A 16,269-nucleotide genomic window follows, 5' to 3' on the forward strand; every position below is an offset into this window, starting at 1 on the left:
AGAGAACTTAGAGTAGAAAAGCTCAGGGAACAACATTTTTTCTGTCTTTATTGACAGTGGTTATAGTGTCCAAAAGGGGGCAGCACTAGGCTGAGATTCGTCTCGCTAATCCACAAGGCCCACAAACGTTTGCATTGACCAAATAGTGACTCACACTCAAGAAGTATCAGTAACTGTCTTTTAATACCGCTGGTGATGTCATCACTAACCAGGCGCCCTTTAATTCAATCCCCCGAAACATCCGTGATGAGACTGAGACCAGGAGTAAAGAGTTTGGCTTGACTGGCCTTGGCACTTTCAGAGGCTCTTTCTATGTGGTGTCACGCATCAATAATGGAAAAAAAAATTCGGGGGGGCGGGACATTTTAGAATGTCTCCTGTGAGGTTGCGTGGCGGTAGCATGAGAGCAGCGGCTGCTGGGGGGCCCCAGATGTCAGTCAGGGGGAGTCAGTAACAATGTTTTAAATTATCGCGCTGCTTTCCGTCAGCAGCTGTCACCCTGGGCCCCCCCCTGCAGTCTGCATCCCAGCTTTGGCGACTTTTTTTACGGTTCTGTTTGTTCTTCACGCCTTTTCTCCCACGTGAGCCTGCTTTGCGGTCTCCGCTCCACACAGGACGAACGTGCCAAGCACTCCCGTCTCTGGATGCGGACAAGCAGGTTCCTACGCTTGGCTGATTGGTTGCTTCGCGATTGATGCTCTCCGTTACTGCGGAGTCGGCCCGTTTGCCCGATGCTCCGCCGGGTTTCTGGCTATGACGCATACGGGCGCGCCGCGCGGTTCCTGGGCGCGGGGCCGTAATTGGTGCTTTCGGCCCGGGAAGCGAGCTTGTTTGTGTGTCAGTCACACTCAGCTGCCGCCTCTGCCCTCCTTTACATGTGCGATCCCAGCCCAGGCTAATTGGCTCCCCTGAGAGAGAGAGAGAGAGCGAACCTTCCGTTGACGGGTCCGAGCAGGAAGGAGGCGCCTCTGGTCAGCCAGCTGCCCTGGTTGTGAGGCACTTTATTTATAATTCATGATGGTATTATGATTATTGATTATGTAACCAGAGACAGAGCGTGTTCAGGTGACAGGACCAGGGCCACAGATTCCCTCCAAATTCAGGGCCTTTACAGAGTATGACTGTGCTTGCGTGTGTGGCGTCTCGTCTGGGGCATCCCCAGCCTTCTGCCCTCCTCTTCCTGGGATTAGTTCCAGGCGTCCCATGAAGCTGACCAGAGGCAGCGGTTAGAAGATGGAAGATGACTCAAATGAGAGCCGACGAAAAGCTTCCCAAGAGATCCAAGTGCAGACGTATGTGTGTGTGAGTTCAGACTTATTACGAGCCGGTGTTGGCGCGTGGGCCACGTGTATCTGACAGCGATGAGCAACAGCCGGAGTGCTCACACTAGAACCGTTGCCGTGGTGACCTGTGACGCATTCTGTCAACAGAGGACAGTGAATGTGGGCAGCAGGGGCGGTACTGTGGCACAGGTGATTTAAAGTCTAGGTTATCAGCCAGTCAGATTTCATACAAAGCTAAAGATTCTGTGTAATTGGTTAATACAGTGTTTCCTAATCTGATCCTTGGGGACTCGCAGACTGGGAGCTGGGAGGGAGCAAAAAGGTGGACAGTCTTAGACAAGGTTAACATATATAAAGATAAGGTTGTCACCCCCATTTGGCAAAATCCCTTTGGCAATGGTCTTTAGTAAATCTCAAAAGAAGCTTATTCAGGTTATTGGACCTCCTGGTTCTGGAACACATGCGGCACCTTGTGAGAGCTTAAGTCGTGTCCATTCACCTGGGTGTGACCGAATGCCGCTGTTCCATTTCGGGGTCTCGTCCCCGGCCGCTGTTGGGCGGCGGGCCATGCGGGGGGGCGACCGTGCCGCGTCGCTCTGGCTCTCCTGACTTGTACCTGCCTGCCTTCCTCGTCACAGAAGGCCAAGCTCGGCCCTGGCAAGAAGATGATCACACCCTTGGAAGACAGGAGGTACAACCAGGCCTACAACAACCTCGACCGCGTCTCCCTCTCCGACTTCCACTTCCTGGCACTGCTGGGGAAGGGTAGCTTTGGCAAGGTAACCAGCACCTCCTCTGCCTGGACCCTTATATTACTCAGGTGCCCTTTCTCATGGTACTGCTGCAGGTGTGCCCACATTTCTTAAAAAGCCCATGACAAGGTGCACAATGCTGCCACACAAGGCCGAAACATGGGGAGTCAGTAGTGATGTTTTAAATTAACTGCACAATTTATCAAAACTGAAATATGACCAAAATCGAGTCTCTTACGCTCTGTTTTATCTCTTGACAAAATATCTTAGATCAGCCATGCTTGGTCTTCAAAAAATACTACCATTTACCTAACAGCTATACGTATGGGTGGACAGTCAAAACACCTTAAAGCCCCTTTATGTCATTTTTTGTATCGGTGTGGTTACTGTGTTTTGTCTTTGCCGAGCCCATCAAAGATCTATCAGCAGCTCAAAGGAGCCCCAGTAGACTTCAGTACCATGTTTGATGGGTGTTTTGTCCTGCTGCCCTGTGCTGGACCCCCTCCTCCGTGCTGGTGTTACCTATAGGTCATGTTAGCAGAACTGAAGTCCACAGACGAGTTGTACGCCATCAAGATCCTGAAGAAGGACGTGGTGATCCAGGACGACGATGTGGAGTGTACCATGGTGGAGAAAAGGGTGCTGGCACTCAGGGACAAGCCACCATTCCTGACACAGCTGCACTCCTGCTTCCAGACTGTGGTGAGTATGTACAAGAGAGCGTGTGAGTGTGTCAGTGACTGAGTGTGTCAAAGAGCGTGTGCTAGAGAGCGTGTGCGTCAGAAAGTGTGTGTGAGTGAGCGCTTGCTTCTGTGAGTGTGTATGCGAGTGTGTGTCAGGGAGTGTATGTGAGAGTGTGTGTGAGAGTGTCAGGGAGTGTGTGTGAGAGGATAACCAGTCTTTTGTCCCCGCCAGGACCGTCTGTACTTTGTCATGGAGTACATTAATGGGGGAGACTTGATGTACCACATTCAGCAAGTGGGGAAATTCAAGGAGCCACAGGCTGTGTAAGAGAGCTGCATTCTCCCAGAATCCCCTTCTACATTCTACAGGGTCATGCCAAACCCACATTGGGGACCAGTCACCCTAAATAATATATGGTTAACATGGTGTTTCCTGCCTTTACTCTTAGTGGACTGTCCCAAATTAAATGTTTGGATCTGTGTAGATTTGAATTACATGTGTCCATCCTCTACTCCCCTGTTCAGACAGTCAGTGTGAATCTTGCTTATTGTTCCAGGTTTTATGCAGCAGAGGTCGCTATTGGGCTGTTTTTCCTGCACAGGAAAGGCATCATTTACAGGTAGGCGTGAGATTGGGCGCTTTGCCTAGATGGTCGTCTCTCAAGGAAGACAACCAGATTCCAAGAAGCACGTCTGATATGCCAGACAAAAAGCACTTCTGACAATGTTAGCTGTTAGATGTTAACTGCATATTTTATGCTTACGAACATAACTGAAGCCCTTTTTGGATCGCGTGGAATGCGACTGTCATCCTGTGCCCACACTTACCACCCTGTCCACACCCCTACCCTGACCCCGCTAAGGGACCTGAAGCTGGACAACGTCATGCTCGACTCGGAGGGCCACATAAAGATCGCAGATTTCGGCATGTGCAAGGAGAACATCTACGAAGGGGTCATGACACGGACCTTCTGTGGAACCCCGGATTACATCGCCCCTGAGGTGCGCAGCCTGTTCCTGCTGGCGAGAGTCGGGGGCGCTGTGCTACACTTGCAGTGCAGAGTCTACTGGGCCTTGTGTCAACTGCTAGCCGATGACTGAAGGCTCCTTACCTAGTTGTGAGCGTGAAAATCACACTCACGCACTTAAATACCCCTTCCTGTCCTGTGAGCCCCCCTGATGCCTGCACCCCATCTGTAATTGTGGTTCCCCTTGGGGACGTGTGAATCACATCTACCAGGTGGCCAGAGGTAGCCTGGCCAAGGTTCTAGCACCAAGGGCAAATGTGACCCCGAGCACCTACGCTTCAGTTTTCCCGTGAAATGCATTAGTCTTTCTGCAAATATCTGTTCGGCGTGGGCGTGCGACTCGTCTGAGCCCTGGGTGAGCCAGCCTGCATGGGCGCTCACTGCATGTGCTAAGGGGTGTCCAGCGTGTCTGATGAAGAGACAGGAAGCCCCATCTCTGTTTGCATGGCTGATGAGGCAGGGACATCTCTGGTGGGCTGGGAGCTCTCACACATGGCGAAGCGAGAGACCGCACACTCCCCGGTTAATTCTCTCATCAGGACAGCGCGTTTGCTAGATTTTCACAACTTTAGGTGTGTGTAGGAGGGACACAATCACTTTTTTCTGTCTGAATTAGCACGCTTAGTTGGAATCGCTGTTTTGCCATTGCTAATATTAATTGTTTTTTCAGCCATGCAATAGCAATTTTAAATTGTCGTATTGCTACTCATTCGGCCCTGTTCTTTCTGCAGCTCCTTAACTGTTATGCCACCTGTTGGCCAGTACCCCCGGTTCTTCTGGCTGTAGTACAGGAAACTGAAGGCTTCACAACAGTAACCGCTCAGGCTATGATGCGTTTAGTCGTCTTGAGATGCAGTTTAGGAGTTCGTCGTTGAGCTGGACTGGCTGAAATTTGCATCTTTTTTAGTATTTATTTAGTAGTCATTTTCATCCAAAGCGATGTGCATTGTTGGGAAAACAGGGTCACGAGTCCCTAAAGTAATTGGGAGGCCAACTGTGGTATCACTCTGCTAGCAATGAGATTTGAACTGGTATCCATCCCACTCAGCCACACAGCACCCCCTATGTAACACCTCTGGTGGTGGAGCTGTTTTCTGACCTTGTCTCCATGGTGACCCTTGGCAGATCATTGCATACCAGCCCTATGGCCGTTCGGTGGACTGGTGGGCATATGGGGTGCTGCTGTACGAGATGCTTGCGGGACAGGTAAGCCCCGCCCCCTGGCCCTGCACACGCCACTGTGACGACAATCATCTACTCCAGTGTTTCTCAATCTGGTCCTCTGGGATCCGAATCAGTCCATGTTTTTGCTCCCACCTGGCTCTCTCTAGCACTGTTGTCTCACACCTCTGGGACCCGGGTTCAAGTCTTTGCCTGGGTTACATGTGTGTGGAGTTTGCATGTTCTCCCCATGTCGTCGTGGGGTTTCCTCCGGGTACTCCCATTTCCCCCCACAGTCCAAAAACATGCTGAGCTAATTGGAGTTGCTAAATTGCCCGTAGGTGTGCGTGTGAGAGTTAGTGGTGTTTGAGTGTGCCCTGCGATGGGCTGGCCCCCCGTCCTGGGTTGTTCCCTGCCTCATGCCCATTGCTTCCGGGATAGGCTCCGGACCCCCCGCGACCCAGTAGGATAAGCGGTTTGGAAAATGGATGGATGGAAAAGATATAAAAGTATAAGCTAGCAAATATTGGAAATAATGGCATATTTTAGGGGTATAGCAACAAAACGGTGAGGTAAAAAGAGCAGAGCAAAAACATGAACTGGCTAGGATCTGGGAAAGAGCAAAAACATGGACTAGCTGGGAGGGAGCAAAAACATGGACTAGCTGGGAGGGAGCAAAAACATGGACTGGCTGGGAGGGAGCAAAAACGTGGACTGGCTGGGAGGGAGCAAAAACGTGGACTGACTGGGGGCTGGGAGGGAGCAAAAATATGGACTGGCTGGAAGCTGGGAGGGAGCAAAAACGTGGATTGACTGGGAGCTGGGAGGGAGCAAAAACGTGGACTGGCTAGGAGCTGGGAGGGAGCAAAAACATGGACTGGCTGGGAGCTGGGAGGGAGCAAAAACATGGATTGACTGGGAGCTGGGAGGGAGCAAAAATGTGAACTGTCTGTGGGTCCTAGAGGACCGGAGTGGGAAACACTGGCCTAGAATGTGAGACTGATGCATACCAAGAGGCTTTTTCTGCTTTTGTAGCCCCCCTTTGACGGCGAAGATGAGGATGAGCTCTTCCAATCCATCATGGAGCACAACGTGTCCTACCCCAAGTCCATGTCCAAAGAAGCTGTATCCATCTGCAAAGGTGTACGTGTTTCTCGCCTCCACCATGCCTGTGCGCCCAACTGTACTACTTCATAAGCCTCTGTTTGTCAAGTTCAGGTCAACTCAAGTTGCCATCTAATCAGTTTACCCGTCTTGCTTCCTGCTGACTCGGGTTCACCAGACTTATCCGTGTCCACTCAAGGTATCTTGCCCCACAAGTAATCTGTACTGTCTAAGCGGGCCAGTCTAAAGCGCGCGACACCTTACAGCAACTTCTTACTTACAATTTCACCACTCGGGTAAGAAATCTGCTGGTTCATTTTCATAAGACCGCTGGTGAATCACTGCGAATGCCAAACGGGTGTGAGTGTAGGTGGTTATCTGAAGGTCTAAGCCAGGCATCGCCCATGGCATTAAGACTCAGTGTTTCGTAAATATTTTCCATTAGACTGTGTTGTGCAGCGTAGCTTTGCGGCTTTTCGAGTGTTCCTCTGTTAGTTGTGTGTAATTCAGATTTCCTGCTCAGTGCGATATGTCAGTCATAGAGGGAGCAGCCTGCTCATTTTTAGCTTAGAGAGTCGTATAACTCTTGTATGGAATGCAGTACCAATGTTATTTCATAAAAGGTTTATATTAGCCGAGTACTAAGTTCAGGTTTCATGAAATTTTCAAGGAACAAAAAGGAACTGAGCCGGAGACATAATTATATAGTAATTATTCCGTTATTTCAGGTTGGCAATGATTTTTGGTGATAAATTTGAAAAGATATGAAACATCTTTTGCAAAGGCTGACTGAGGAAGCTCATCTCCTAGCAACAGATTAGCTCGTGTTGCCATGACAGAAATTAGACAGACTACTGAGATCAACTCCAGCGGAAAGAAGTAGGCTTAAGATATTAAACTTTATACTTCCGATTTTTATGGCCAGTAGTATTAAAATGAATATTAAAATATTAAATATGTGGTGACAGTTTTTAGACAGAGCATTTCACAGAAATCTTGAAATTCATTTGCGGTAGAATCAAAGTATAATTTTGACCTAGTTACATAAGAGGTTTTTGACAACTGAACCTCAACTGCTTTGAGCTAAAAATCATAGATATTCTTTTTCGATAGATGTGCTACTAGATGATAACTTAAAGTTTTTTGAGCAATGGATAAAGCTGACTGATTAAATTGCAACGGTCCCTACTGCTATGACCAATATGATTCCACAGTCTCTGTGCCTGTAGTGTATCCCAGTGTCGCTACAGTCTCTGTGCCTGTAGTGTATCCCAGTGTCGCTACAGTCTCTGTGTCTGTAGTGTATCCCAGTGTTGCCACAGTCTCTGCGCCTGTAGTGTATCCCAGTGTCGCCACAGTCTCTGCGCCTGTAGTGTATCCCAGTGTTGCCACAGTCTCTGTGCCTGTAGTGTATCCCAGTGTTGCCACAGTCTCTGTGCCTGTAGTGTATCCCAGTGTCGCTACAGTCTCTGTGTCTGTAGTGTATCCCAGTGTCGCTACAGTCTCTGTGCCTGTAGTGTATCCCAGTGTTGCCACAGTCTCTGTGCCTGTAGTGTATCCCAGTGTTGCCACAGTCTCTGCGCCTGTAGTGTTTCCCAGTGTTGCCACAGTCTCTGTGCCTGTAGTGTATCCCAGTGTTGCCACAGTCTCTGTGCCTGTAGTGTATCCCAGTGTTGCCACAGTCTCTGTGCCTGTAGTGTATCCCAGTGTTGCCACAGTCTCTGTCCCTGTAATCTTTCCCAGTGTTTCCACAGTCTCTGTCCCTGTAATCTTTCCCAGTGTTTCCACAGTCTCTGTCCCTGTAATCTTTCCCAGTGTTGCCACAGTCTCTGTCCCTGTAATCTTTCCCAGTGTTGCCACAGTCTCTGTGCCTGTAAATATCTTTGATCATCCACCCTGCCTATCCACCCTTCATCCGTCTTCACAGCTGATGACCAAGCACCCTTCTAAGCGCCTGGGCTGTGGCCCCGAGGGCGAGCGGGACATCAGGGACCACGCCTTCTTCCGCCGAATTGACTGGGATCGGCTCCAGAACCGAGAGATCCAGCCTCCCTTCAAGCCCAAAGTGGTACGTTCAGCATGGGATTCTGTAGTAATGCCATTCTAAGTGTGAGGCAGCCACTGACCACGTTGTCTGAATGTTGCCAGTAATACATTTTCAAAGGTATAGGTATTCTTTGATAAATATTATTTTCTCTATTTGAGTTGGAAACCTATTGTCTTGTAGACTATAAACATTGTCTTCAAAGTGGGCCAGTCGATGGCATTGGTAAGAATTAAACCATTCGGCTTGGACATGGTAACGCCAAGTGGAGGAGCATGAAAAGTTTAGCTGGGCTACAGTTTGACACTACTTATTGCCTGCATGTTCAGAGTCAGGGGGCCAAAAACTTCAGTTACCATTATGCTCATGAACCATTTGCTATATTTTCTGATCCCACTAGATGGTGCTCTTGGGTTGCTTTGGGGCATGCTTTGAGCACTTTTATGAACAGAGCACCATCTGGTGGGGTCAGAAAATACAGTAAATGGTTCATGAAACTTTGGCCATCACTACTGCTCAGTGCTACTTTCCATGAAAGGCAGAAACCACTGATCTCCCTAGAAACACAAAAATACTGGATTCTGCTCATTGTTTTAATCTCCTTAGTCAACACTCAGTGATGCAAAATAAAAGTGGATATATCAGGGACGGTGTGGCTTGTTTTAGTCAGCCACTGTGCTTCTGCCCTGATTCACATGCAGACTGATCTGGTTCCTGTCTTCCCCGGGAAGATGCTGCTGCCTCTGGTTGACGGTACCTCTCCTTTCCCTCTGCAGTGCGGCAGAGGAGCGGAGAACTTCGACAGGTTCTTCACTCGCACGCAGCCTGTCCTGACCCCACCAGACCAGGTGGTCATCTCTAACATCGACCAGAGCGAGTTTGCCGGCTTCTCCTACATCAACCCACAGTTTGTCCACCCGTCTCTCCATAGCGTGGTATGAGGGCCGCTGTGTCTTCTGACGTCCTTCTGATCCAGCACACATCTAGACCAGAGGTGGGGAGAGAGAACTCGAGCTATTAATGTGCATTGTGGCCAAATCTGGTTTCGGAAAAGGTCATCAAGTCAAGCTGGAAAAAAGTACAGAATTAAAATGTACCTCCATTTTTTCATCTTATTTGGACAAACTTGACACCTGAGACCTTTGCTTAGTGGCCGGTACGTGAGATTACTTGGCTGCTGTTGCGTCTGTCCCGCCACCTGTGTGAATCACACCACCTGTTGCATCACTGATGACCCATCTGTCCGCTTAGCATCGCTCATGCTGGTGGGATTCTCTCATCGTCTCGCCGCCTGTCTTTCTTTTTTCTTTGTTTTGAATCAGCAGAAGCTGCAACTTCAGTATTATTTGTTTTAAAACTACGCCTCCAGTGTTGCGTCTGCCCAAAGCTCTGATGGTTTGGTTATATTCGGCATGTAGAGTAGTGACACCTACTGGTCTGCCTGGCATGGTGCACCTGTAGGACACAAGCAAGCGTGTCCTTTATACTCATTTAGGCTTAGGTTTCCGAAACCCCTTCTGTTAGTGTGTGCAACCACACACACACGCACACGCACACATATATTGAGTTGGGCTCATAGAAGCAGAACCCTTTAAAGTACTGGAATCAATTGGTTCTAATTGTTATGCCTACCAATATACTACAAAGTATTCTAACATTTTAAACTGTTCATTTAACTGCAAAAGTATTTCTTTTTATGTATTAAACCTGATTTATTTCACTGTTAATCCCCCTCCCAATATGTTGCTCTATGTATCCTGCATATGTTTTAGTATTGTTAGGGTTTTGTTTGCTACAGCGATGATTTTATGTTCCACTGAGACTCACTGGATGAGACTCCATGCGTTGCATAAAAAAGGGCAGGAATTCATTTTTTTGTGCATTACTCAAAAAAAAATCAGCTCCTTTTCCTTGAAAATGTGCTGCTTCACTGAAAATGAACAGAGGTGTTCCTACGGAGTATCTGTGCGTTTGCCACGCAGGTTCCTGTTGCATGCTTGTGTTTCAAGTTAATGCGCAACTCCTCCTGGCATGAATGACACGTAACTGAAAACCAGCCAGCCGTCGCATCATTTTACGCAATATTGTGTTCTATTTATGAAAAAAATGTTAAACGAAAAAATGTTGTGATTCATTATTTTCGGTGTTTTTTTTTTTTTTTATGAAGTTTGTCTTTATCTGTCATGCCCTTTTCCATGTTACCAGTTAATACTGTTAAATATTTTGTACATACAGGTTGTTTCAGGAGATCCTGCAATTTGTAGTTTTTATATCGAGTTAAACATGCTTTTATTACGCTGCATAGTAAAACTTGTCCATGTAAGGAAACTCAGGACGAGGGAACACCCTGACTGTAATCTGGAGTGGTTTAAGTCTAAGATCTGTAGGCCTATTACAGATGTCCAGTTGTTCAGGTAAGAGGTGAGGGGGTTTCTCTTTTTTTGGACACATCTTGCTTAGGCTACATCCTATTGGCTGAAGATGGGCTTTCTCTGCATCCTATTGGCTGAAGATGGGCTTGCTCTGCATCCTATTGGCTGAAGATGGACTTGCTCCGACTCCCGTCATGTGCATGGAATCACGCTATCCATTTCCATTGAGCAAAATGCTGTTAGTAGGGGGCTGTAGATGGTCCCGGAGGGTCAAGGGAGTGGAGACATGGCACAAAAAAAAAGGTTGTCGGAATCGGTATCTAGAAACTGCTGGAGTTTTTGGGGGATTTTTATAACAGTATATTTTATGTTCCCGCTTAAACGAAAATTTGGAGACTGTGTCATGTGTCGGGTTGTTGTACATGGTGAAGCAATCCTGTCTCCTGCTGTCCTCGACATCATACGTTCACGTCATAAATAAGCCGTGGGACCATTAACGTAAGTAAAGCCAGCTCTCCGACCGGTCTGGCCTGTAGACAGGCCTCATAATGTCAGTATTTTCATCTCTGTACAATGCAGCAGGGTCTGACCATTGTCACCATTAAGGCACAAATGTCAGCCTTTTCTTCCTGTACTGTCAGACAGTGTTAATGGTGTTGACTGAATGCACCCAGGACTGTGTTAGATACCATTTCCTTTGGTGGTGCGAAAGAGCATCATATTCGGTACGTCAAGGCGAAATGTCACAAAAATCTGCAGATCACACTGTCGCTGTACTGGCAGCTTAATCATCCCAAGGACCCCTGATTTTCCACTGTCCTCTTTAGTTTATAGTTGTTCATAAAGTCAAAAGAGACTATATTATATATCACATTTTGTTTAAGGAGAATTATATTTAAACTAATTTTATAATAGGGAAGTGAATAGGAGATGCATAGATTTTCTTTATCACTAATAAATCATTATGTAATTATAATCACATGCTTGCTTCACGAAGCATGACTGACTGTGTATTCCATCAAATCGGTCATTTCGCTCAGATATTTTAAAATGAGGGGTTCCACCCTGGATGGAAAATGGGAGAGTGAACAGAGTTGGCCAGATTTGAATGTGCCCAGTTGATAGACGACCCCGCTGAGCATTTTACACCATTGGGACGCCTCTCAGAGCGATTCTTGCATGTAATTTTGCACTTGATGCATTTCCCCACATGTTAAGACTCCCATGCATATGATTGACTAAGATCATCTCGAAGAAGACATGCCCCTCAACAAAAATGTTAGATCTATCAGGATTGCTAGGCCTGCACTCTTTGGGATGGTTCTGTGGGCATCTGGGCCTAATCTGAACCAAGATTCTTGCCCATTAAGGGTTGCCCCCACGTTCTTTGTTTGGCCCAGGGTTGTTGAACGAATTACGTTGAGTTTGAAATGATCAACACGCTTGAGAAGTGTACACTTTTCTACAAATCGTTTTGGGCGAGGTTACTTGGCCCCCTGTCAAACAGCCCCCCCCCCCCCCCCCCCCCACATCACTGCACTTTCACTGTTGTCAGCTTGCATCAAAGCAGCCTTTCTGTTTGACTCACTGTACGCCTTCATTTCGCATGTTATGCTACCCGTTTGTTTCTTGTTATTTGTAGTATGAAGGATTCTGTGTATGAATAAAGGTATGACGTTTTAATCTGCCGTGTCCAGGCTGCTTTCACTGAACCTCTGTGCTGAATCGTCTTGACGTATCCTGTCCTGCGCTGTGCGGTTTAGCGTCCCTCCATCCACGTGGGAGTAAATGAACTGTCAGCTGGTAGATGGACGAGATCCAGTGAATTAGCTGCGAACAGCATGATGCTCAGATCCTCATGGCTCAGCTGCAGGAGCTCTGGCCTCGCTCTGTTCCAGGAGCTTTTTGCTGTCAAAATGTCTGACAAAATGATATTGCCAGAAAAATAAAGTGTTATTAGTTGGTGGAGGGTGACTGAAGGTTAATTAATGTGATGCTACAATATGGAATGGATTTTATCACAGACTGCAAATGATCCCTCCGTTTTCATGATAAAAGGGCACTAGGCAACACTAGCTGTAGGCTTCGCTTGGTGGAAACTCATACTTGAAGGTTCACACAGGGAACATTTGGATTGGTGTCCATTCTCCCATCACTCCAAATCCATTAAAACTGCTAGATGGTCCTTCGCAAGTCCTTTAATACCATGACGTTTATGTCATTAAATAATACTGATGCTGGGTTTGAGTTTGTTAGAAAAGGTCATCTTTTTCACCCCCATCCCTTAATAGATGACAAATTGTTATAGTCAAACTGTCTGCTGAAATACATCCATCCATCCATCTTTCAGCTGCTGTCCCTGGACAGGCTTGTGGATGAGGAAATACCACTGAGTCGATATGATGCTGTGTTTCATAGCTGCATAATGTTTCAGACATGATTTGTCATAATTTTGCAGAAGTTTCTCCGAATATGGATTTAGGTGAGTAGTAGAATTTATATGTTGTGCATATGTAGTGATGAATGATGCCTCATGAATCATTTGCTGTATTTTTTTGACCCCATTAGATGGCAATCTCTGCTTAAAACAGGGCACAAAGCACGCCAAGAGCACCATCTAGTGGGGTCAAAAAATACAGCAAATGGTTCCTGAGGTATCATTTTGTTCATCACTATCCTTATGAATACATATATTTTTTCACAAAACATGGAACAAATTTAAAATTTGATTGGGAAGGCTGGTAAGATGTATTTTTTTTAAGCAAACTTTTTTTGTAAAGTTTATGTAGTGTTTGAATTGTGTAAGATATCTTCGGGGGGGGGGGGGGGTGCGGGGCGGGGCGGCGGCATGGTGGTGCAGTGGTTAGCACTGTTGCCTTACACCTCTGGGACCCGGGTTCGAGTCTCCTTCCTGGGTCACATGTGTGTGGAGTTTGCATGTTCTCCCCATGTCGTCGTGGGGTTTTCTCCGGGTACTCCGGTTTCCCCCCACAGTCCAAAAACATGCTGAGGCTAATTGGAGGTGCTAAATTGCCCGTAGGTGTGCGTGTGAGAGTGAATAGTGTGTGAGTGTGCCCTGCGATGGGCTGGCCCCCCATCCTGGGTTGTTCCCTGCCTCGTGCCCATTGCTTCCGGGATAGGCTCCGGACCCCCCGCGACCCAGTAGGATAAGCGGTTTGGAAAATGGATGGATGGATGGATCTTTGGGGGGGTCCTCTGGTGGGCTATCCAAAACATGACACACAAGTTATTCAATGCAGGGTCCCAGATCCCATGTGAAAAGAATGAATGACAAGATGCCGGGCCAGGCTAGCAGTCCAGACAGGAAATGGGAGAATCCTCCTTAGGAGGCTTTGGAGGCTGCTGGTTGGCCACATGATGTCAGGAAACAAACAGGTTTGGTCGTAAGAGAGCAGGGATGGCACAGCTGAAGCTGGAGGGTGCCCCGTGTTCATGGAGCCGCTTACCAGTGCCCAGTGATGTATTCTTCCCGTCGAAGAGTATCGGAACTCGCCGTGGTGCTGAGGGATGTTACTTGATAGTCCATCCTGGTGTCAGCTCACAGTATATAAATGGTTAATGGAATACAAAGGAAATCGTAAATGTGACACATTATTGAAAGCAGTAACAATTATGAAGGCTAAGCCTCTGTGCCTGTAATGGGAAGGTCGCCAGTTCGAGCCTGACTTCCCCAGGATAGCCACATGTCTGTGAGCCTTTGAGCACGGCCCTTAACCCTCAGCTCCATGGGTGCTGCTATGAGTGGCTGCTCTTCACTGCCAAGCCTGCTGTCGCTGACATGGAGAGCAAGATGGGGTCGGCAAGAAAAAGAATTTCCCCGTGGTTATCAATAAAGTTATATCTATTATTATTATTATTATTATTATGTTAACTGCAAGTTATCCAGTAATGCATGACTTCTTAATGTTCCTCAGGATTAATCGCTCCCCAGTGTCCTGGGTCTGACATTAAACTGCATCTGGCCCTGCAAGTGGTCCTCCAACTTGCAGTGAAAAATTGTTGGTAGTGGGATTGGCACTAAAATAATAACAACAATTATTATTATTGTTACTATTATTATTAGGGGCGGCATGGTGCTGCAGTGGTTAGCACTGTTGCCTCATGTCTCTGGGACCCGGGTTCGAGTCTCCGCCTGGGTCACATGTGTGTGGAATTTGCATGTTCTCCCCATGTCATCGTGGGGTTTCCTCCGGGTACTCCGGTTTCATCCCACAGTCCAAAAACATGCTGAGGCTAATTGGAGTTACTAAATTGCCCGTAGGTGTGCATGTGTGAGTGAATGGTGTGTGAGTGTGTCTTGCGATGGGCTGGCCCCCCATCCTGGGTTGTTCCCTGCCTCGTGCCCATTGCTTCTGGGATAGGTCTCGGACCCCCCGCGACCCAGTAGGATAAGCGGTTTGGAAAATGGATGGATGGATGGATGGTTGGATGGATGGATTCATTATTATGCTGCAATAACCCTAATACTGTTGTCTTTCAGTATAATATCATTAACTAATTCTTAATGTTACATCTTGCTTATGCTTTAAATATTTAAATTAACTTTATTAACTTAAAATTAGTCAATTTATACATATATAAATATGGAGTTGTGCAGTACCCTTAATTCTTACTTGTTAATTTCACATGAGATTTGTTGAGATGATGTCATATTTTGATCTCTTGTGGCAGGTGCTTTGCTCTTCAGCTGATTTAAGACAAACCGTTTGAGTTCGTTCTAGATTAGTCTAGCAGCGCCCCCTGCTGTTGGGGTGAGCATGTACAGCAGGACAGTCAAGGTAGGTTCTGGATTGCGCGTGACATCATCAGCATTATATATCAGTATGATAGCAGAACGTCTGACCTTTCCGTACCAGCAAGGCCAGTAAGACTGAGTCAATCCCATACCACATTTCCGCTGTTTGACGTTATTGCTGATGTATCTTTGCATTCTTCCAAGAGATGACAGAATATACTTTTTCCAGCAAAACTGCCAGGCCTATAAAACATCCAGAAGGCCACAGGATGCTCTGTCAGCATTTTAAGTAATACTTGCCCCCAAAACTTACCTCCACCATGGTGAGTAGCTCACTCCATTGATATTACAACCCACAGCATGCAACCCTGGTAACAACCTTGTCTGACACTTATGTGTATTTGATAATGTCCACCCCCATTAATTCATGAGAGGAGTTACACAAGGCCTGTGTCAACAACAACCTGAAAAGACACTTCTGTAAAATGAGTCAGAAGACGTGAAATGTGACGTTCGCAAGCTGCCGGGTTGCCGTGACAGCTTGTCAAACAGCCCCCCCTTGTGGTTAGTCTTAGTAATCTCGGCATAAATAAAACATTCGCGTCTAGTGGGAAAATATGCATCGTGTAACTATAATCAGGCCCGCAGCCAGAAATGAATTTTGAGTGGGATCTGGAAAAATTTAAGGGGAGGGGGCAGGGGGGTTGGGTTCTACGTGGCGAAGTGCCAGATCATAATATATCGTAACAGACCTGCCTGTCTGGCTGATCATGGAGAAAACCATCATTTAAAAAAAACACGGTCTCTACCAGAGTGGTCTTCTGTTTGCCTGTTACTTATCAGGCATTTGAAGCTCCTGTATTTTAACATTCATATTAACTTTAATTAGTTTGGTACCATTGAGTCTGAACAAACGACAGACAGCTTGTATAAAATGTATTTTATGATAGGATAAGCTAAGCTTCAGATTCAACTTTTTTTTCTAGCCCCCAGAGGCATCCAGGCACTCGGTGAAAGATTCACGACTCACTCCTATTTGGAAAAACACAGAGATTCCTTAATGCCGTCCAAAAATGTATGTTCACT

At 46.9% G+C, this 16,269-nt stretch overlaps 1 protein-coding gene across 2 annotated transcripts in view; it reads left to right on the forward strand.

The window, feature by feature from the left end:
• The window catches only part of prkcab (protein kinase C, alpha, b), a 58,627-nt gene extending 46,517 nt beyond the window's left edge, over positions 1-12,110 (forward strand). For both annotated transcript variants that reach the window (XM_048990799.1, XM_048990800.1), the window contains 9 exons: positions 1,922-2,062; positions 2,564-2,737; positions 2,951-3,042; positions 3,276-3,338; positions 3,582-3,720; positions 4,872-4,952; positions 5,943-6,050; positions 7,939-8,079; positions 8,832-12,110. In XM_048990799.1, coding sequence (XP_048846756.1) covers positions 1,922-2,062; positions 2,564-2,737; positions 2,951-3,042; positions 3,276-3,338; positions 3,582-3,720; positions 4,872-4,952; positions 5,943-6,050; positions 7,939-8,079; positions 8,832-8,996 — 1,104 coding nt within the window. In that variant the 3' untranslated portion in view covers positions 8,997-12,110. The remainder of the gene's footprint in view (positions 1-1,921; positions 2,063-2,563; positions 2,738-2,950; positions 3,043-3,275; positions 3,339-3,581; positions 3,721-4,871; positions 4,953-5,942; positions 6,051-7,938; positions 8,080-8,831) is intronic.
• Positions 12,111-16,269: the final 4,159 nt, after the last annotated feature.

The sequence above is a fragment of the Brienomyrus brachyistius genome, chromosome 22 (genome assembly GCF_023856365.1).
Source record: "Brienomyrus brachyistius isolate T26 chromosome 22, BBRACH_0.4, whole genome shotgun sequence".
NCBI lineage: Eukaryota > Metazoa > Chordata > Actinopteri > Osteoglossiformes > Mormyridae > Brienomyrus > Brienomyrus brachyistius.